The 22,417-nt window shown below is 43.8% G+C and overlaps 1 protein-coding gene across 4 annotated transcripts in view; it reads right to left on the bottom strand.

Moving 5' to 3' along the window:
* The window catches only part of ADAP2 (ArfGAP with dual PH domains 2), a 184,050-nt gene that overhangs the window by 142,976 nt on the left and 18,657 nt on the right, over positions 1–22,417 (bottom strand). For 3 of the 4 annotated variants that reach the window (XM_085617208.1, XM_085617207.1, XM_085617210.1), the window contains exon 2: positions 4,827–4,957. The exons of the other annotated variant lie outside the window; for it this stretch is intronic. In XM_085617208.1, the coding sequence (XP_085473334.1) occupies positions 4,827–4,957 (131 nt within the window). The remainder of the gene's footprint in view (positions 1–4,826; positions 4,958–22,417) is intronic. 4 annotated transcript variants of the gene reach the window in all.

The raw sequence follows: 22,417 nt of genomic DNA, 5'->3' as shown, positions 1-22,417 counted from the left end.
TTCCCCCACCCCCCCACACTCTGAGCCTGCGGCCTCCCCACTGTCAAGGTCCCCACCAGGCCTCCCCCTCCCCCGCCCCCTCACCTTCACCGTCTATTAATAATGGTGAAGTCGCCCTGCTGGGCCCTGGTATAGGGGCCTCCCCAGCACCGACCGGCATGTGCCCCGCTGCAGCCCCCCTCCCCCTAGACCCTGCACCACGCCTACCGCCTGTCCCCTTTGCACTCCTGGCCCCTGAAGAGGCGTTGCCAGCTGTGGCAGAGCTTGAAAACCCACCCTGAGAGCCCCGCTGCACCACCGCCCCTCCCGCCCCCTCCTTGAACGGTAATGCCGGCTTCTTCCCTGCCCGCCTCCCCGCCCTCAAGCGCTTCACTGGGGCGGGCACGTGCACCACGCGGCCGCGCTCCCCGCGTCCGCCGGGACGCGTCGGCACCCGCGGCGGGTCGCACGCGAGCACCGCAGCCGCCACTCCACTCGCGGCGCGCCTGGAGGGGCCTTACCTTCACGTCGGGCCACACGAGATCCATGTGGCCCGCGTCTTCTAACGAGCGAAGCGCCTCCACGACGCGCGGATCCTCCCACATGGCCATCGCTGCACGCCGTACACCGCCGGTCACCGCAATACCAGGCTCCAAACACGTCGGCCATCCAACAAGTATCGCCGCCAACACCCTGAGGCAAAAGCAACAACTCCGCGCACAAATTCCGCTACTACAAAAACTGAAACCACTACCCGCCTCCCTCAACCGGCTGTCGTGTCACGGCCACCGAAATGGTGGCTCGCGACGCGAAATGGCCGGTTTTAAACCCTCCCGCCCAAAAACCGCCCAACCCCAGCCCAACGAGCCCAAAAGGAGCCCAAGGCATGCCCCACGTGTTATGGCTGCCCCCCGGCCCAAACCTCCCCGGGGGTGGCAGGCCTCCCGCTGGTCGGCTGCCCCCCTCAAAACCCCATTTAGCTGATACTATGGACCGCCGCACTGCCTGGGCCGGACTGTCTCTTCGGCGTGGGATTCATCATTACTGCGACGAACTGAGGTCATAATTGCAGGAAGCAATGCAGTAAAAAGAAACTATCTGATTTCAACTGCCGCTCCACCCACCCGGCTATAACTGTGAGTCTCAGACAAACTCACACTGATGACTAGTATGCCCTGCTATGCTGTGATCAAATTCATACTGTTACATTGCTGCACTTGAGCTGTCAGCCCCTAAGCCTGCCAAGCAGTGTGCACCATGCCCTGCTTGCCACTCCAGCTTTCACCAAATCATGTTTTAACACTAATCAGCCAGCTCTGTGGGCCACTTTACAGCTGAGCTGAGGCACTATCTACAGGGCCGGACTGGTCGTGGCGGGCGCCGGGCAATCCCCCGGTGCGCCGCACGGGTGAGGCCCCTATGGGCCGTTTTTGTTACAGTGCTATTTTTGCAGCATAGCTGCAAAATCGGCCCTCTAACAAAATCGGCCGAAAACAGGCCCTGGCAAAGAGCCGGGGGGGCGAGCACTTTGCCAGGGCTGGTTTTGGTTCCCAGTCCGGCCCTGACTATATATGCGTGACAATGCATTTTAGTGCAGTGATGCGGACCACCTAACTGAAATGCGTTAGTCTAATGCCTGATGATGCATGGTATTTGGCCTGGCTGTCAAGCACCAGAGGCACACCTCATTGAGCTCTGTTGTTTGCAACAGTCCCTAAAGGTTTAACTCCTGTAGTTTTAGGGAGGGATGTTGTTCTCTTGCACACTATTTTGTAGAAAAAGGAGAATTTGGGGGGGGAAAACTCATCAACCGAGAAGAACAAAAAGTGGATGGGAGCTCTGAATCTCCTTACAAAGGCATGGAAAGAAAAGAACTGATATTGACAGACAGGGATGGTGCTTATACGCAGCTCCATCGTCGCTTTCAGAGCGGCGCTAAGGAAGTCAACGCGGTGGCGCACAGCGACACCTACTGGCATGGAAGAGCAATGCGGTTTTATTTCTCCTAGCTCCAGTCCTGGGGATATTCCAAAGGTGAAGAAAAGGGTTGGATGCAGTTCCTGTTGATGTTGAGTAATCCTGATCATGTTGAAACGTCTGCTTCATTGTATACAATCACTGCTGTAACAGCCATCATTACAGCAGCTAGTAGAATGCAGAATCAGCACGGTTAATTTTAGGCTGGGGGCTAACAGACGTGGCAGATCTGATTGGCCTACCTGTGCTACTCACAACACAACTGATGTTGTGTCATATATATGTTTATGGTGAGCATTCTGCCATTTATATGACCTTGCAGCACTATTCCTGTTTGGTTCCTTCTCACTGTGGTTTTGAGGATTACATTGCAAACCCGAGCGTGATGTTATTTGTGACTTCTAATTTGTATGAGACAGCATGAAGATATTGTAATTTCTGTTGCTGATAAGTAGAATTTGTTTGTTGTTGTCTGAGACCTAGCCTAGATACTTACATGCTAACTGGTTGCTGTGGCTTGCACAATACTCAGAAAGGCTATGTGTAGGGAAATGAAGTGGCGATACTGGTTGTTGCAGAGGTGACCTGATATTCATCGTGGTTTATCTTGACTAGCCTGGATGGGTGCTATGAGGTTTTTTTTTTTGGCAAGTTAAATTGTATGATTGTGTCTGGTGAATGTATGTGTGAATGCTTTTGTGGGCAAGCTGATTTCCTCCCACCGATTACTTCTCCTTGCCAATTGTACTGCCTCCACAAACAAGATTTGTAGCCCAGTGCTGGAGTCTAACTTCATCCCTTTTTACGTGTCATTCTAGCTATTATATCTGAATTTAGAGACAGAATTTCTATTCATGGGAATGTATGTCAAGATATTACCCTTAATAATATGGCTAACATGTTATATTCCCATCTACTATCAGACCTGGTGGCCCTGCAGTAGTTTAAGCTCATTTGAGTGCCATATTTCACAAAATCAATCAAGGGTCAAACTGAACCAAATGTAGTTAACAGTTTCTGAAGCACACGCAAATGATATGAATTTGATAATACAATAATAAGAAGGGAGTGGAAGAATTTGCAAAATTAAAAGACTGGACAAGCATAAGAACACAAGAAATCTTTTTGTTCTTCTAAATTATTGTATTATCACATTTATATCATTTGCGTGTGCTTCAGAAACTGTTAACTGGTTATTCAATCTTGGATTGAAATATTGGGAGGGTTAGGGTGATTATTCTCATTTCTTGAATGCACAGCAGGGTACTGGTATTATGTTATATATCATTGTGCGAATCTATATGAGCGCCTGAAGGCTCTATTTTCACCCAATTTTTCGTTAACTGAACCACAAGTAGCTCCACCCAACACAACTTATCACAGCAACACTGCCCTACCTACAGCATCTAAACTTTGTGCTCAATGTTAAAGACAACCTTTGTACTCCACTACCATGAATATGGCTTTTATCTCAACTCAAAAGATGTGCACTCCACCAATACTACTGTGTTTATTATGCTGGCTTTCATTGTTCTGTTGATCATGAAGTTACCATCACAGACTTTACATTAGTCCATAGCAACACACAAAACCACCACCCCCGCACTGCATCACTAGGACAATGTTTTCATCAAACTAATGTTGCAACCACATGCATCTTAACCTTAATGCTTTAACACTCTAAATTATCTAGCTATCTTTACCAAACTATCCATTAAGAAATAGTCATCAACAAGTCCCTCTGCTGACAAAAACCATAAATTACTCACTGGCATTACACATGCACCAACAATGTGCACGCCACTGACTAATCAGTTAGTCGAAAAATTGATTGATATAACTTCTTGTACATTTCTTTTAGTTTGATTTCCACAACAGAAATTGACTGCAAAGATGAGATTGCGAGAATCGTCATCAGGTTAGGACAATATGCGCCCTAGGCTTTGAGATGAAATAAATGCAGGAGTCCTTTAGATTCAATACATTGTATCACGACCATTGGTGAAACAATGGGGATATATTAATGCTCAGAAGTCTACTATCATATTAAATTGTAAGCACCCCCAAAAGATGGAGGCCAATGTCAGATTTCTCAATTTAAAATACAAAGCAGTGTACTTTGCACAAACTAGAATGAACATTCATTTGAAGGCCATATGGCCATTCATTGCATTCACTGAGACCTTGACTCAATACGTGTGGTGATCCCCACCAACATTTGACCAGTTTGGGATGATACACCGGCAGGTATTACAAGTGGAGCAACAGATACCATGGTGCCTGGATGCTGCCGTCACACAGCCCAGTCATGGAGTCATCTGTTTCGCCATCAGGATTATCTGCGCCACTTCAGTCAGCGGCACACAGCAGCGCGCTAGCTGTTACTTAAAGAAGGTAAGTCGTGGCTGCAGCTCTGAACAACACACAATTTGCACCGTAAGTCTGGAAACATGTTGGTGCCAACAACTTAGTGCAGTGAGATATCTATTCTCATTCGACTTTATGCACGGTATACTGATGGAGGTGTAAATAAGTTTACACTGGCTGCTACACAAATTTACTCTTTTGTTTCATGTGCCTTCTTATTGGGAAACAAGCTCAAATTAGGGCCATTATCGAATTGTGTTTGCCATTTATATGACATTTTATCGGATGCTTGGTGGCATGGAGCCTGTGCTGTGGCGGATTCGAGGAAATCACCCGCACTCTGCAAGTTACAATGGGTTCAGGCTTGCACGCTGTAAAATAGGTTTTACTACTAATGTGAATGTCGAGCTTGCATTTCCAGCCATGGAGTGTCTCCAAAGGCTTATGCAGACAGAAGCCCCTCACTGCAATAAGCACCGGCCTCCTTTGGTCTCTTACAGCACCTGAATGTGTTCATCCCTCCAGTAATCCAGGTGGACTGACTTGACCTTGCTGATTTCATGGAGGTCGCGGTGGATTCCCGAGCACTCGAGACAAATAAAAATGCCAAGTTGATATGAAGTCCAAACAGGATCTGTAATGGGATAAAAACAATAGAAAAACCCGTGTCAATAGTCATGTAGAGGTGAGTTAATTAGCCTGCACCGCATGTATCTAAACGTTCTCGTTTTGATTCCTACGCTATGTGAAATCGGAATTTGTAGATCAAGCAAGCTAAGCAGCATAACTTAGTGCTGACGTGGAAACGTCAGGTCGAGTGCAGAAGCGTGTTTTTAATTTAAAAGCATTTGTTTTGGTTTTCAGGGAAGAACGTGTTCCCAGCTGAATTGAAGACCCAGATTTAAAGCAAGAAATAAATTCACCTATAAATTATCCACTAATGTTCACATTTACAACATGATTGAAGTTTGTGAAACTGTTGTAGCAGGGCCATGTCCATCCATTTAAAGTGAAAATGTGCCAGCCACAAAGATTTCTGGGTTGGTGACCCAGAAAGGAAACTAGGAGTAGATTTACTTTTAGATCATAAACCAGTGAGGGCTTATGGCATGCCTAGCAAAACCTATTGCATTACAGAGCGGCTTCGGTTATGACTTTTCTTGGGTCACTAGCAAAACTGGTTGAATTAAATAATAATTAAAAACACATTAAATGGTCATACTGATCATAATGTTGAAAGACATGGACAATATAATGGTAATACCCTGCACAATGTAGTGGTGGTCGATAGAATGGAAACATGGGATGGGATTGTCTGTTATTAAACAAAAGCCTCACGCATTTTGTTGATTTAATTTTTATAATTGATGTCCTGGCTTTGACACTGGGGACACATTGTATTTTTTCCTTTTTAAATTATTGTGTTTTGGGGCACTCGGTCCTTGTGACTAGATGCATGGGGTTTCACTTCTATAGTTAAAAACTATTCTCCCCTTAAAAGTGGTGTTCATTGTGTTTCTTTTATTGTTGGGTTTCATTAATGTGACAGAACCAATTGGTTCTGGTAGGTGTTGTGAATATTCATGAGACTTCTTTGTCCAATTGATTATCAATAGTCTTTCACATAAGATACCTATGCGAAGCATTGTTGTATGATATTATTACTATTCCGACATCCAACATAATTATGCACATATTGTGCACCGAGCCCAATATGTGGATTGTCCGGATGCACAGTGAGCTCTCAAGCTTGCACGATTCTGGGAAGAAGACCACTGCACTCTTTTAACAACTCTGGGCTGACTTCTTCCAAAGCCTCAAAATTCTGAATGGTAGTCTAAGAAAAATAACACCTGTACAGAAGCTCAAGCACAATGGTCTCTCAGGAACACAATTTTACAATCAAGAGCTATTCATGCAGGTGAAGTGTTCTAGTGGCTCACTTACTCAACATGGTGCAAAAACCTCTGAAATACTTAAATGCACGAGGTGGATATAGAAAGATATTGATTAGTAATTACAAGCAGAACTCATCGAGGACCCTATCATTAACTTCTAGACTGCACTGAATCAAATTATCAAACGTGTGCAACATCTGGGGAGGCGGAACAGGCACATCTGCTCCAGTCATGTTCCACAGCATCTAGAAACTCAGATATCCATGTTTCCCTATCATTTGTAAGTCAACATAAGCATGTAAACTGTCTCAGAGTTCGTGGCTCAAGTTTTCAAACCTTGGACATATGCATCACCCAAGGCACTTCAGGCCTGCTCAGAAAACAGCACCGCGGAACAGACATATCTACAGATTGCATTTTCCTTGAATTGATGTGGAGACTTGTCACTCGAAATATTTCATCAGCACTGCAACAGTTTGTGCTCCAATGTGGCAATGGAGTGTTTGTCTATTAACCTGTATGTCATGGAAACATCAATAATCATAACATGGATGCCCCATACCAGAAATGTAATAAAATACACTTTAAAGAACCCATACCTTTAGGGTCAAGCTTTCAAACACATCATAAAGGAATGCGTAGTGCAGAGTAAAATCAATTACCACAGCACAGCAACTCACCTTTTTCTGCGGCCTGTTTCTATAGCATCAGTTGTAAATATTTGCTTCAAATAACAAGAATGACCATTTTAAACCTTACACACACCAAAACAACAGGATGGCTACCCTTATATTTGTCACAACACACGATTAAAGTCAATGTAGAGCAGAGATGGTAAACTATGGTGCAACATAACAGTTTCTCCTGTAATTTCCCACAGACACAGATCTGGCACAAATGCCAATTACAAACAAACTTACATTGCCACAGAATCGAATAGAGACTGAAACACACTGCTGCAAACGGAATTGATGCAAACTCTGCCACTATTTACAGGAATTTATTCAGTTCATGAAAATGTTCAGAAACATCAAGGCCCTGCCTGCAGCCATCATCATGAGAAACAGAATGGGTGCCCCATCAGTCTTAATAGGGTGCCATTGCCAAATACCAAGGCTGCGTAGTCTTGATTCCACCTTATGCCTCTGTCACCCACCTCTAGACACCACCGCCCCTCCAGCTTGAGGTTCTTTTTCATACGTGCTTTGTTTATTATAGTTTTTTCGTCTTTCTCTTCCCCTTTGTGTTTTTCTCTCTATTGCTGTGAGTCAAAGTCTAATGAGGAAAAATAAGTTCCTGTACAAAAAATGAAGCGCAACCACTGGGCCCTACACGTGAACCATCTAACCTGAGCCTAGTCCTTCTATCACAGTAAAAGCTACAGCTGACTAGCAGACCCCCATCAGCCTCCTCAGCATCCAGAGAGTGTGGTTGCCAAGAACATCGGAAGCATTGGGCCTCAAAAAATACCACCACGGTTTCAAAAGTTTACTTAAAAGAGTGATGTTTTCCTTATTTTTTTGGTCTTTCTTTCGAGTCTATCGTAAAACGATCAGACAATTAAAGCATGTGCCCCTGTTTCCTATGATTGCCCCTTCCACAGACAAGCATACTCCAATCTGCTTCTGAGATTCCGGAATCTAAATCTTATACCCAAATCTTGACTTAAGAAGGACGAAGTGACTTGCTCACGTTTCAAAGCCTGAGTCAAACTTCAATTTGTTGGGAGTTTATGGCCAGCTGAGGCTCAGACTCTGGGTTTTAGAGCGCTCTTTATCTTTTTTATTTCACCTCCTTTTCACAGAGCAATATATAAACTGTGCTTGAGTCAGGACCTACTGAGAGGACCTGTGATTATTCTCGTGGTACATCAATGGCACAAATCATGTGTCATTTAGTTGCTGGACAAGAAAGGAGTCTGACCTAGAAATCGAGGAAGAGTGACAACCAAAACATGAAGAAGGAATTTGAGAGCTAAACAACAGCACTGTTTAGGCCACAGTTCTTTGTAAAGCCTTGGAATGCCTTCACTTAGACTTCACCTAAATACAGATCTGTGAGTTAGGAGACAGTTCTGTGGATTATAGTAACAACCTGTGGTCACGTTTTTAATTTTGCAATTTATTCTACAATCTCTCATGACAAAGCATATGCATAGATTGGTTTTTCTTTCATGCTGGTGTTGACCGTGCCACGACGTTTGGCATTTTTCTAAATATGAGTACTGGAAGTTCCCAAACGCTTTCCCAGTTTTATCAAGTAGAGAAATCATCTCATAAGAAGACATCTCGGTGTAAGGGCATTTCTCATGAATAAGAGTAGTCAAACTACCCTTCCTTGATAAAGGGCTCCAAAGATTTTGGATGCAATCATTAAATAGCCCCACCAACCTGGTAGTCTATTCGCTAGTGTTAATTTGTAATAATGTTATAGCTGTGTCGGTGGACCTACAATTAAGGACCCTTTAGAATCTCTTTAGATTTTTTCACCATACAAGGGGTAACTTTTAATTTAAAATGTGACGCTACTTCGCCTTGCAGTGCAAGCTTTTTCTCTTGTGTGCTGATGGTCTTATATAAGCACCTAATAGGATTTTTAAATTATGTGGAGCGCTTACTTTTCCTCTTAATAAAATCTGAACATGCTGAGATCAATTTCCGTTTTTTGTTGGTGAAATGCATTCACATCCATAGAAAGCTGGATTTTCTTCCTAAAACACTTTACATACGCTGTCTTCTTCTCCCTAAGTAATTATTTAAATATTGCTTTCATATTTTTCAGCATTCATTAAGTATAATGGGGTTACCCAGTGACAGTGCTTAATTTGTAAAATATGAAGTTCAGGTGCTCAAATGTTTGTCAGAGGCCACACCTACTTTCCCCGGGCTCCACCCACTTTCTCCACTGGCCCCACCCACTTACTCTATTGGTTCCACCCAAACACTCAACTGGCACTGCTATAAGTCAGTTGTAATCCCAGAAAATATGGAAATGTCACACACAAGTACTCAGACCAGGAAGCATGGAAATGGCACACAAAGGAACCAAAGCCAGTGGCACTGGAACAAAGTGTTGGTAGGAGAGAGAGAGCTATTCTGTCTCTTACCAACGGCAGAGGCAGAAAATTATGTTCCAAAAGACATTAAAACATCAGACAATGAGAAAAAATTCAGATCTCAGTGGCACTTCGGGGTCAATATCTATTGTCAACAAACAGTAAAATCTCTCAATGGCCCTTGCTTTGTATTTGTATCTTGACCAGAACCATTGAAAGTCCGAGGTTCAAAGTTTGTCACACCTGCCTTAATTAGGTCTCCGTTTCTGTGCTCTCTAGCCCTTTTCACTCACAAGCCATATAAGTAAGAACCCTTGTTTATATTGACTCTACATAGTGACCAGTGCCAGAGTCCTTATTAAAGTAACAGATTACAGTGAAATGGCGTGGTAGAACGTTCAATGGCTCTATAAAAAGCAGCGCTATAGGAAAATGTAAAATAAACAAAAATATTAAGAAATTATTGCCATCGTGTTAGGGAATTTACAGAGGAACACGTTGCCAGGCCTAGAATGAACCTGAGCAAAATGTATACTTTTGATGCAGTAGGGGCACAATTCTGTTGTCCTCTGTCTCGTGGTTACATTCTCTAGACTGAGATTGCATATTAAATGCATTGAGATTTACTGACATTTTCAATAATCGATCATATATTGGTAGCTAAGAATTATAAATTAAGATGCCGCCTTCAACAAACAGCGTTCTCTACTAACACACTGCAAGTCAGCCTTGTCTGCTCAAAAGTATACATTTTTTGTGCAAATTAAGTGCTCTTTGTAACAACGTTTTAATTTAAATACATTGAAACATTAAAATCTTCTCTTTTCTTCCAACCCCATGTAAAATGTAGACAGTGTTTCTTGGTCTGGTCATCATAACACTGAAGTAAATAGTAAATTACATTCATGAAACAATACTTGTGTCCATTAAAGAGGCTCTTTTTAACTTCTGAAGGGCACGCGAGGGATGTGTGCCAGATTCAGGTTGTTTAGCGGCTGGGGGAGAGGGAAGAAACTCTGAGGGGGCTCTCGTGGTGATTCAAAGTCTTTTAGCAGCAGAAAGAGGTCGAGCCTACATTAAGCTTGAACTTGGAGCGTTTTCCGATCTTGATTAAGTCCCAGGTATTTCCATAGTAGACACATACATACTGCAGCTCTGCCAGCCTCCGCCATAAATAAAAGAAAAGACTTAGTTGGAAAAATAAATCCGCACGGGTCACTCAGGAAAGCCAGTGGCACGAAGAGCCTGTTTAATCGAATGCTCAGATGGCGCACGGTCTTCATTAGCCCCCTGGCCTGGACTAGGAGGCGGGAAGCCGCTACACCACGCTGTATAGATTGCTTCGAATTAAATTAATGGAGGACATTATTGCAAGGCATACATACCCCTGTCAGTTGGCTTTGCACATCACTTTAATAGATATTAAGGCTCGATTACAAGCACAAACCATGGCACGCTTAAAGAGCCTTTCAGAGTATGGGCTCATTCATTAGGTATGCAACTATACGTAAAAAAGAAGGCAACAAGTCTAATTAACATCCTGCCTTTCAAGGCATTTAACAACTCCAGTCTTAAGCAGTAAATTGTTTAGGGGAGGATACTTCAAGAGCAGGGGCCAGGCAAAGTCTTTAACTTAACCCTGGCGGCCCTATCGTGATATAATGTGTACAGCTAGGTCAGGGCCCTGGGCATCATCGAATCTTCAGATTGTGGCGCTACCACGGTAACCGTCACAACACCACGCTCAACAAAAAAATGAGCATAGCATGGCTACTTATTACTTACAGTTACTGGTGGTGGGTGACCGGGCACTACCTTTTTTAACTGATAGGCCTGGTCTGCAGGTGCAGGTGCAGCTTCCTGCCCTCAACGCCGACGGTGTTGACTTGTGGAGTGCGGGTGTGCCGGGGCGTGGCATTCTAAAAAGAAATCTGCGCACGCTGCCTGCGAGTGCTGCTGCCTACCCCCGTCAAACCAAATCTAGGCCAATCAGTGTCCCATCCTCCCACCGGCAACACTGAAGTAAGGGCCGGCGGCGGCGCCTAAGGCAACTTCGCAATGTGCATGCGATATGGATATTGGAAGTAAAGAATTACAGTTGGACCAGTCTGGGGTGGTTGGACCAGTAATGAATCATGATTCATATCATATGAATCTTGGCTCTGACAGCCACAACACTCTTTACCAGGATTCATCACTCTGGAGACAAAATGAACAACACTGTCTGCGCCGAGTCAGCAACTGAGTGAGGAAATTATATGATCAATGCCATATGACGTGCAGACGCGTGTAGACCCGGCCCTGATAAATAAGTGCCGGTGCTAAGTACCGGAAAGCACCGGCACAAATTAAGCACTGCCCAGTGAGCCTCAGAACCTGGGTGTCTGAAATCAAAGGTAAGGTAGATTCTGTCTGGAGTTAGATCATTACCGTAACAAAATTTTTCAATTAAAAGAAAAAGGTAAACACACCTAGATTGATGTAATCAATATCAATTGTATTCGTAAATCAATTCATTTTTCTGGTATACAATTAGGGTTATATCTTAGTCAGAGTGTCACAAAAAAGTATTTTGTTTTTAAAAGGGCGGCGCAAACAATAAACTAATCAGTGATAAGGTGATCTAGAAGTGACAAAGTGTTTTGGGTGAATAACATATATACAGTGCTGTACAAGATGTATATAAAATGTTCATTCAGTAGACATCAATCCCTATTTCATTTATTAACCGGCTGGACAGAGCCCCTTGATTCGCACGGCAGTGGATGTGACTCATCCACATTCCTGCATTCAGAATCTGACTCAACCTACCCCTGATGGTTCTACAATGATGCAGTTTTTCATTCTGGACTAGAATCCAACCCCTGGTGGATCGATCAATCGAAGCACTTATCAGATCTTTAATGGTTACTACTACTGGCTGTCCTACCTCGCCCTGAAGAAGACCCGACATGACTTCAATTGAATCACACACTTTCCGGAGTCAAAAAGTTGACGTGCATACACAATCTTTCCCTATTCTCTACCCTCCATGTAATAGCAGAACCATGTATGGATTGGAGAGTCAATGAAGTAGGTATTGATGTCTACTGAAAGAACATTTTATATACATCTTGTACATCTTTTCTGGCTTCCTCCGTTTACCTCGGTGCTTCAGCAGGTGGCCACTGGTGTCGGGCAGGGGTTATCCCTTAGTACCCTTCTTTTTAACAACTATGTCACTCCCCTGGTTTATCTAGCGGAATCATTAGGGGCTAAGGTGATGGCCTACGCTGATGACACTCAGCTTCTGTTCTCTTGGGGTAGGGACGATGACTCAGTCCTTGCTGCGCAACACTGCCTATCCTCTGTGTTTCACGGTCTCGCTCAGGCGCATCTGAAGTGCAATGAGGAGAAGTCTGAGGTCCTCTTATACGGTTTGTTTCCTGCCAACTTCAGAGAGAGGCCGTGCCCCCCTGGCTTTGCCCTACCTAGTGCAGAGAGAAATGCCGCAAAAAATCTGGGCGTTTGGTTCAATGAAAATTTGAACATTTCAACACAGGTCAAGAAACTGGCTGGGACCTGTTTTGGCACCTTGAAGGCACTGAGGAAGTTTCTCCCTCTTCTCCCTAGACCTGCCAGAGAAACGGTAGTTTGTGCATTGATCCTGTCCCTTCTGGACTATGCGAACGCACTCTGTGTGGGTATCCCTGGCTACCTCCTAAAGAAATTGCAAGTAGTCCAAAACTCGGCAGCTAGACTCCTACTGGGTCTGTCAAATAGGTGTAGTGTGCACGCTCATCTGCACACCCTGCACTGGCTCCCAGTGGAGTCTCGGATAAATTCAAAATGCTGACCATTGCTCATAGGGCCCTCTATGGTCTTGGCCCCATCTACCTACAGAAGAGATTTGCTTTTTACAAGGAGACAGCAGCGTTCCGCCTCTCAGTTACTGATGCAGACCCCTAGGTTCAACCGCCAAAGGCTTGGCAGCAGCTCTTTTGTCCGGATAGCTGGCTTGGCCTGGAACGCACTGCCACTGACATTGCATGGCATCCAGGATCCTATAATCTTCAAGAAAAAACTAAAAACCCTTCTCTTCTAGTTACTGCTAGGCTTTAGCTTCCTTTTCCACTGCACGCGCAAGGACACTCTGGTGAGTAGCCGTGCGCGCTACAAATAAATATAACATAACATAACATACAACATTGTACATATGTTATTCACCCAAAGCACTTTGTCACTTGTATATCACCTTATCACTGATTAGTTTATTGCTTGCACCGACCTTTTAAAAACAATTTTTTTTGTGACAGCCTGACTAAGATATAAGCCTAATTGTATACCAGAAAAATGAATTAATTTACAAATACAATTGATTACATCAATCTAGGTGTGTTTACCTTTTTTCTTTTTCTTTATAAATGCTGTTAAAGTAATTATCTAACTCCCGACAGAACCTACCTTACCTTTGATTCCCTATTTTTCAGGTCAAGAAAATAATAATTCCTGAAATATTATTGACTTCGGTAGGGTACTCTTTGTTCTGTAGCATTCATTTTTTTACATGAATCACTTTTTATTTCCATTTAATAATCAAGACACATGCACTGTGCATAAAATAAGGTATAAAGAGCAGCCTCTGTCCTCTTGGCAGTGATTTTGCCACCCATGAGGCCAGGGACGCAAAGGTAGTGCCAGGGGTGTTAAGGGGCAAATCAGGGGTTGTTGCTGAAACGTCCATGACTGAGACCCCAAAGAGTTGCTTATCTATTGAAGTGGGCATGGGCACCCAAAGTGTGCCCTCTCTAATGGACTAACCACTTCCTAGCACAGATTTATGGTCAATTTGTGTTCTACAAATACACAAGTAATGATATCAAAGGTGTGTGTATCGCACAGGATTAATGTGGATCCTAAGTGCAGGAGGGAATCCATTTTGTGTGTGTGGCCATTCAAATTGGTGGAGGGTGTAATGCAAGCCACCCAGGCCTCTGGTAAGCTGAGAGCCCGGTATTACTCAAGTACATAAAATAAAGTCATAATACAAAAAAATACAGCTGAACCTGAAATGAGGAATATGTTTAACCAGTAAGCAGTGTTATTTCTAGCCCCTCTAACATGATAGAGAACCCAGTTCACCAGTTATTAAATAATAACCTGTTTATAATATAGCGCCTCATCCACACTTCTGTTTCTAGGCACTGGGTAGTTTTTACTGTATCCACATGTTGAATATGTGTTTTGGGACATTGGATAACATATGACCAGTAAAAAACACAAATAATTGACTTCAGAAATCACTTCCATTATACACAATAGAACTTTCTCCAGAGCAGGTAGTTCCACTGCTTTAATACATAACGTACAGGACATGACAACATTTGGCCACTAAACTACCAGATTTGTGAAAGGGCAATTAGCTACCAGTCCTGACAAGTACCACTCATCAGGAGTTAGACTAACGCATTTCAGCACTGCAGTCGCATCACTCTGATAAAATACATTAGTCACGCATATTACAGTTCCTCTGGTGACTCCAATCTGGGCCGAGGTGCTCACACGTCTGCTTGCTATGAGCTGCTGGCTGCTGCAGGCAATCGTGAGCCCAGCCACACCTGGACTCGTTGTATGGTCATGGAGGCGAAGTACCAGTCACTGATACTTTGTAAATATTAAATTTCAAAAGTGACGCTTTCTTTTTTTAAAACAAATTGAACAGTTGCCAGTCGGCCAAGACAGACAAGCAACCCCTCTGAAGAACACTGGAGCGAAGCGGGATGACCTGTCTCTGGGGCAATAACATTGCCCCCTCGTCCTAAGAATGTGGCTGCACGTGATGCACGCATTAGTTTCTGTAAGTGGGTGGCCCCCTTGGTGCTGCATTAGGCACCTCCCCGTGCCCTGTCGTGGGGACCCTGTCCTTTGGAAGTCCCTCCTACGTCCAGCGCCTCTGTGGCGTCGTTTCCGGTGTGCAGTGGGCTGGGGACAGGTACTTATACCTACCCCCACCCACTGGACACCCGCTGTCCTCCACTGGACACGCTGTCACCCTCCCATCCTCTTACCCTGTGAGCCGACAGGAGGGCTGGCTAATAAATTGAATCTATTAATGTATACATATGTGTTGCAGGCGGAGTTACAGGGCAATCCGGAGTCGGATGGGTATGAGCGGTACCCTTTCAGGAGTACAATAAGGGTGCATTATGCCAAAATCCCAGGAGTCTTTACGGCAGGACCCTGGTTGAAAACGACGGCGCCCCGCTAGTCCTTCGGGCGGTTGTAAGCCTGACCAACCGGGGGCTTGCCTAGCTAGGCTCCGCCCCTAAAAAGGCATGAGTAAACATTATGGACTCGGAGTCCATGGTATGTAAGGGGTGTCACGACGTACCTGAATGTTTTGAAAATGAAGAGGAGAATGAGGATACATTTCTTCCTTATGTCTCTCCTAACGTCTATTTCCAGTCTTCTTTAGATACGGCGCTGGATATTGTTGACGATACCTTTCAGAATGCCAACTTCCTGAAGACGGAGGCATGTCACGTGATGACGTCACATGGACCTATCAGAGCCCTTGGACTGAACAACTGAAGCCTGCATACCCGGTTCTCTGACGAACAGACGGCGTTCAAGAAACCAGAAAGACAAAACGAGGGAAGCTGAGGAAGAGCCGCCACTTGAAGGTCCTGATGTCGTAGACGTCCTTTTCACACCAGTACCCAAGAAGGCCGAGGAACAGGATGGTGGACCCAGCAGCCGCAGAGAAGAAACAAAGCGGGAGCCGGACCCTTTTCGGCAGAACGGAAATTCCAGCCACGGTCCAGAAGGAGCGTGGCTTACTAAGGTACGTACCCGTTTTCGTACCTTCTTTTCTAAACGGGACTCGCATCCCACGACCCCCGACCTGGATATAGAGAAGGGAAGGGAAGCAGGCGTTTGTGGGGCTGAGTGCAGGGCAAAGTTCTGGTAGATTTACCCGCTCATATTTAGATGTAACTAATGTAAATTTTCTTTCTTTCATCTCGTGCCCGACCCGGCCACCCTGATGCTGCAATCCCATTTCATACTGTAAATATACACTTATCTCTTACAATTGCATGGCGATTGACATCTTGCCTCTGATTTAATGTATACTCGTAACGCTGGTCTGATTTGTGACTATCTGTAATTTTTCACATGTCTATATAATTGATTCCATGCGTTACATGATCGCGTCATTTCATCATAATTTTTGGAACGCATAATGACTTAACTTAAAACTGTTGACTCTCTCGACTACCCTGCTCCTATATGACATACAATTCCTTTTCCTTCTGTCTTTAAAAGACCGTTTGACTTCGAATATATAAAAAATGTTTTCGTTATCATGTTATTTTCGCAAATATGCACCTTGTCAACCGGTAATTGTTTTGATTCGGTCTTGCATACGCGCGCTGCTCCCTGAATGTTTACACTATATTATTTTCTCCAATCTCTGATGCGATTATGTTTCCAATTTACTGTGCTCAAACTGTCGTGTTTATGCTACAATTATATTCTATGACATGGACTCCTGCAAATGCCAACTTTCTCCGCCTAATATAACTATCTACTTTTCTTTTTCCACCTTCAATATCCGAATCACATCACCTATTCTTTCCTTACTAACTAACTATATTCTGCACAACTGTTCTATTATACTCCCATAACCCCTACCTTACCTCCTTCTATCTCCCCCACCTATATACTCTCCTTCCTACTCACACCAAAAACTTGCTGTAATAAACTTTGCCAATCCCTCGCACCTCAACTCTGATCCCTTTTTCACTTTCTTTCCCCTTTCTCTTCCCTTACTTATTCCTACTCACGCTTTGCTTCTGTACCTACCATCCACTATTATGTATATGATATACACTTGAATTACCAAACCCTGTCTTAATCAACCCTTGGTGTCACACTGTCTATGTACAGCCCTGAGGGAGCCCCAGGCCTGATGGCCAATTAGGGGGCGAAACACGTGTTGGCTGTGCCATCCCTTCTTCTTTTCCAGCAGACGAATAAAAACACGAATATCTTACCCTCATCATCTGATCTACTTGCATCAATTGGATATTTTATCCTAATTAACGGAAATTTATACTCTTGCCCAGATACACCCACAAAATCCTACTTCAAATTAGGGGGATAGGGGCCTCTCCCCCTGTTTCTGGGCCAGAACCAGTATAAGAAGGATACATGCTTATTAAATTACGAGTAAGGGATGAGGATCTTTTTCCCCTCACCTACATGCAACAAACCTTAAGATCACATCCCCGAAAAATCAACAAGCTTTATTCTAACGACGGATCTCTCAAAAAAATAGCAAGGACTAAGAATTCAACTCTGATCACATGGCTTTCTGCCAAGACCGACGAGCACAACGTTCAACAAGGGTTGAGGAAACCTTTTCAACTGAACCAGTAACCAATAGAAGTACAAACCCAAAACCTAACTCAACATCAGCACGGAGCACATTCCAAAATTTAGAACGTGCAGTTAAGAGAGAAACTAGCAAATGGTGGGAAGCAGAATCCCTCAAAAAATACCTTGAAGCCGACCAGATCCCACGGGGACTTAGAATACTTATCTTTCCCCCATCCGACACCACTAACCCCCAAATGGGAAGAGAACCTCAAGGAATGCTCTAATAATATGATTAGACAACTAATCGATCACTCACAAGAAGAATACAACCTTGCTAAAACTGAAGTAGACAATCTCAGCAAACACATTGAAGATTCTAACTGGGGAGATCTCACAAGGAAGAACTACGAGATACTCAACCTAATAATTGACGAATTTGAAGAAGACATCATCAAGAGAAAGAATCGCAAATTCAGAAGGGACCAACGGATTATCAATTTGGAAGAGTGTACACTTTCGCTAAAAAATACAACGCTAAACCTCAGGATACACCCAACACCAACATCGCGGAACAACCAACTGGAGCAACCACTAGCTCAGACATTGACTCACCAGCGCCAGCACCAGAGGGTGACAACTCAAGATGCAAGGTCAATTTTTTTAGAGGAGGTACTACGCTATCGACTCGGTATAAAAACATCAAACACCACAAATATTTCAACCATGGGAGGTTCCCAACAATTTGGACGCCAACAGACGCCAACAATAGGCGTCACTACGAGATCAAGAAAAAAAGGAGATGGAAAGAAGGACATAACACCACTAAACCTTGTTAAGAACCTATCCCACATTCAACTATCAAACCAAGAAGCAAACATTCTCAATAAAGGGCTATCCTTCTGCCCAACGGCCCCATGGAATCTAACCAGAACACGAATAGATCTGTTTAAATTCATCCGCAGATTGAAATTAAAAGTGTTCTTTGCAGACCAATATATGAGACATGAGCCTCCTGTAACAACAATGACATCTGAACTATCGATTCAAGAACTTGAACACGTGGCCCTACTGACCCATCTCAGTGAGGCAAACGATGACCCAGATACACTAACCAGAACAGCACTTGAACTTGGTATTGACACGAATCTCTCAATTGACAGTAAATTAACCAAAAAATCAACCTTCTTACCACAACTACCCGCAGGTAACAGCATTGATGCCTTCCATCTAGCAGTCACGCATGATCTAGAACATGAATACACAAAATACCGAAGAAAATCTAAATATCTTCCACAAAACATCACACAGGAAGAGAGGAAGGCCATTAAAAACCTTAAAGAAAGAAAAGACCTAATTGTCAAAGAGGCTGACAAAGGTGGAAACCCAGTAACACTCCATATTGATGACTACATCCAAGAGGCAAAACGACAACTTGCCGACAAGGCCTGCTATGAACTCCTCACCACAGATCCCACGAAAGACATACTTAAATCAATCACAACCATGCTTAACAAATGGTACGCCTCGGGACTTATCTCACAATCCGAAAAACTGTTCCTGTACATCGCACACCCCACCATTCCCACTCTATACCTCCTTCCAAAGATCCACAAGGGAACCTACCCTCCACCAGGAAGACCTATCATAGCAGGTATCAATTCACCGTGCTCCAGGTTAGGGGAATATGTGGACAGAAAACTACAAGGACTCATGAAGGAGATTCCATCCTTTATCCAAGACACAAAGGATATTCTAGACAAACTTCAAGACATTACCTGGGAACCAGACTTCATATTGGTTTGCATAGACATTGTCAGTCTCTATACATCTATCCAACATCAGGACGGACTCAATGCAGTGCAACTATCACTATGGACACAATCGGCAAATCTACTAGAAAGTAACAAAATGACCTTGGAAATGCTTAACTTCTGTTTGAAAAACAATGTCTTCAGCTTCAATGGAAAAATATACCGACAGATACGCGGTACGGCCATGGGAGCCAAATTTGCGCCGCCGTACGCATGCATCCTAATGAGCCATGTGGAGAAATTCTGGCTGTGGGACCCAGAATTTGCTGAGTACACCGCCCATATCGTAATGTGGCGGCGCTATATAGATGACATCCTCTGTATCTGGCAAGGAGATGAGACATCGCTCAAAAGATTCTTGAAGAAACTGGACAAAATCCCATGGGGAATAAAAACAACCCATACCTTCTCTAGAAAAGAGATTAACTTTCTGGATGTAACTCTTTATGTCAAAGACAACACCCTACAAAGTAAACTATATCGAAAAGAAACAGCAGCTAATTCCATCCTACGCGCTGACAGCTTCCATCCACGACATAACATAAGGAACATTCCAAAAGGAGAACTGCTAAGAACACGCAGAAACTGCAGTGAAGACGAAGTCTTTAAAACGAAAGGAGAAGAAATGGTATCAAGACTCACACAACGAGGGTATGAACAATCAATGTTAAAAAACACAATGACTACAGTGGCCAAAATAGAGAGGAAACAGATGTTCAGACAAAACAAAGGAGAAAAAAAGAACGACTCAGCAATACGCTTTGTAACTGACTACAATATCGGCCATCACCAAATCAGACAAAGCCTCAAGAAACATTGGCACCTGTTACAACAAACACCGAACCTCACTCATGACCTCAAAACATACCCAGAAATCACATTTAGACGTGCACCTAATCTGAAGGACATGCTCTGCAAATCAGAATTTGTAGACAAACGGAACATAGTCACTACATTCCTAGACAGGCCTCCAGGATTCCATACCTGCAAAAATTGCAGCATTTGCAAACTAAGCTGCAACAAAACGACAAGAGTACCGTTAACGCAAGGGAGAGAATTCATCATAAAAGAATGGATTGACTGTAATAGCAAATTCTGTATTTACGTGATAATCTGCCCCTGCAACCTTCCATATATCGGCAGCACAATCAGACCATTACGGACCAGGATTCAGGAACACTACCGCAACATCCATAAGCATACTTCAGGCCACCCACTCACTGAACATTTTGAAGACAGTCACCCTCACAAAAAGGACTTCCGCTTCTTTGGTTTGGAGGTTGTACACCAAACCAAGAGAGGGGGAGATCGTGAACTCAAACTACGGAGACGCGAAAGTGAACTAATAATGAACTACAAAACCACATATCTGGGGCTCAATAAGGATGCGGAAATGCATGTATGGTTGGGAGATGATTAGCTGCTCCTTGCTCCCACATACTGGTTAAACCGCCTTCCTTAACCCAAGGACACCACCACCTGCCTCTCTTAACACCTTCTACCAGAGGCTCTCTTTATGCAACCAGAGAACACACAGCGTGCCTCTCTTGAAATGTCATTTATTCAAATATGGGCCCATGCCAAGATGCAAACCCTACGACTATTTGGCGTTATTATGCAGAACTGAACATAATTATGCCCCCCTTTTTTGATTTTCAGAGGTAATTGATATATGTCCTGAAAATTCAGAACACTCGCAAAATTCTCTATGTATCACATGTCTGACACACCTTGTTATTTTTCCCTAAGGTGCCACCTAGTCTAATACTTCTACCAGCATACCTGTCTCTTCCAATACTTTCTTCCCCATTCTAATATGGCGATCGATAATACCGTCCCGCTCACCCCCCTGTTAATCTCCTTTCAGTTTACACCCCATTCCAATATGGCGCCCAGCGCAAGCACCTTGTCCCTTCCGGGTTACCAACCGGAAGTTCTTACACACGACTCCCATATCACTGCCCGCTGCTACCGGCTTTACACCACTACCAAAGCCGCAGATACCCACAGAACCTGGCATTAGCCGAGACCGGAGGTAAGAGACACAATACCACCAAACCCCCCCCTCCCCCCCCCCCCCGATGCCCTACCAGGCTTCCGCCCGTTAATACAATTTTATAAGTTTGTTCTCCCTTGTCCTTTTTCCCTACTTTAGAATCTTTGGGTTCACAAACCCTCTTACAAAGATACCTCTTTACGTGAATACCCGGTAAGGGAATCCTGATCCCACTATGCACCTTATATGTTATTGCTCACTTATTCAGCTTAGAGCATGCGTATGCCTTGCAATACTCTCCGCATACATTCGAATTCCGCATAGGTTAGCATTCACGTTCGACCTCACTACTTACAGTTTGTCGAGAATCTAAGAGCACATTTTACACTCTGTGATAGCACCACTTTCCAAACCACGTGCTTTTTTCTATGTCTCAGACCGTAGCTACCGAGGTGCTTTCCACTGTATAATTATATTCCCAATTGTTTTTGCATGTCACTTCATTCATCATAACTAAAAACACTATGTTTCGTGACCCATGACGCGCCTCTACCTCGACTCACATTAAGTCACCGATTCATTACTTTTGGCGCCACGCACCGATTTACCCGCTCATATTTAGATGTAACTAATGTAAATTTCCTTTCTTTCATCTCGTGCCCGACCCGGCCACCCTGATGCTGCAATCCCATTTCATACTGTAAATATACACTTATCTCTTACAATTGCATGGCGATTGACATCTTGCCTCTGATTTAATGTATACTCGTAACGCTGGTCTGATTTGTGACTATCTGTAATTTTTCACATGTCTATATAATTGATTCCATGCGTTACATGATCGCGTCATTTCATCATAATTTTTGGAACGCATAATGACTTAACTTAAAACTGTTGACTCTCTCGACTACCCTGCTCCTATATGACATACAATTCCTTTTCCTTCGGTCTTTAAAAGACCGTTTGACTTCGA

Source organism: Triturus cristatus, chromosome 7 (assembly GCF_964204655.1).
Source record: "Triturus cristatus chromosome 7, aTriCri1.1, whole genome shotgun sequence".
NCBI classification, from domain to species: Eukaryota; Metazoa; Chordata; class Amphibia; order Caudata; family Salamandridae; genus Triturus; species Triturus cristatus.
The sequence above is the reverse complement of the archived record's forward strand: the minus strand, read 5'-3'. Positions and strand labels throughout refer to the sequence as shown.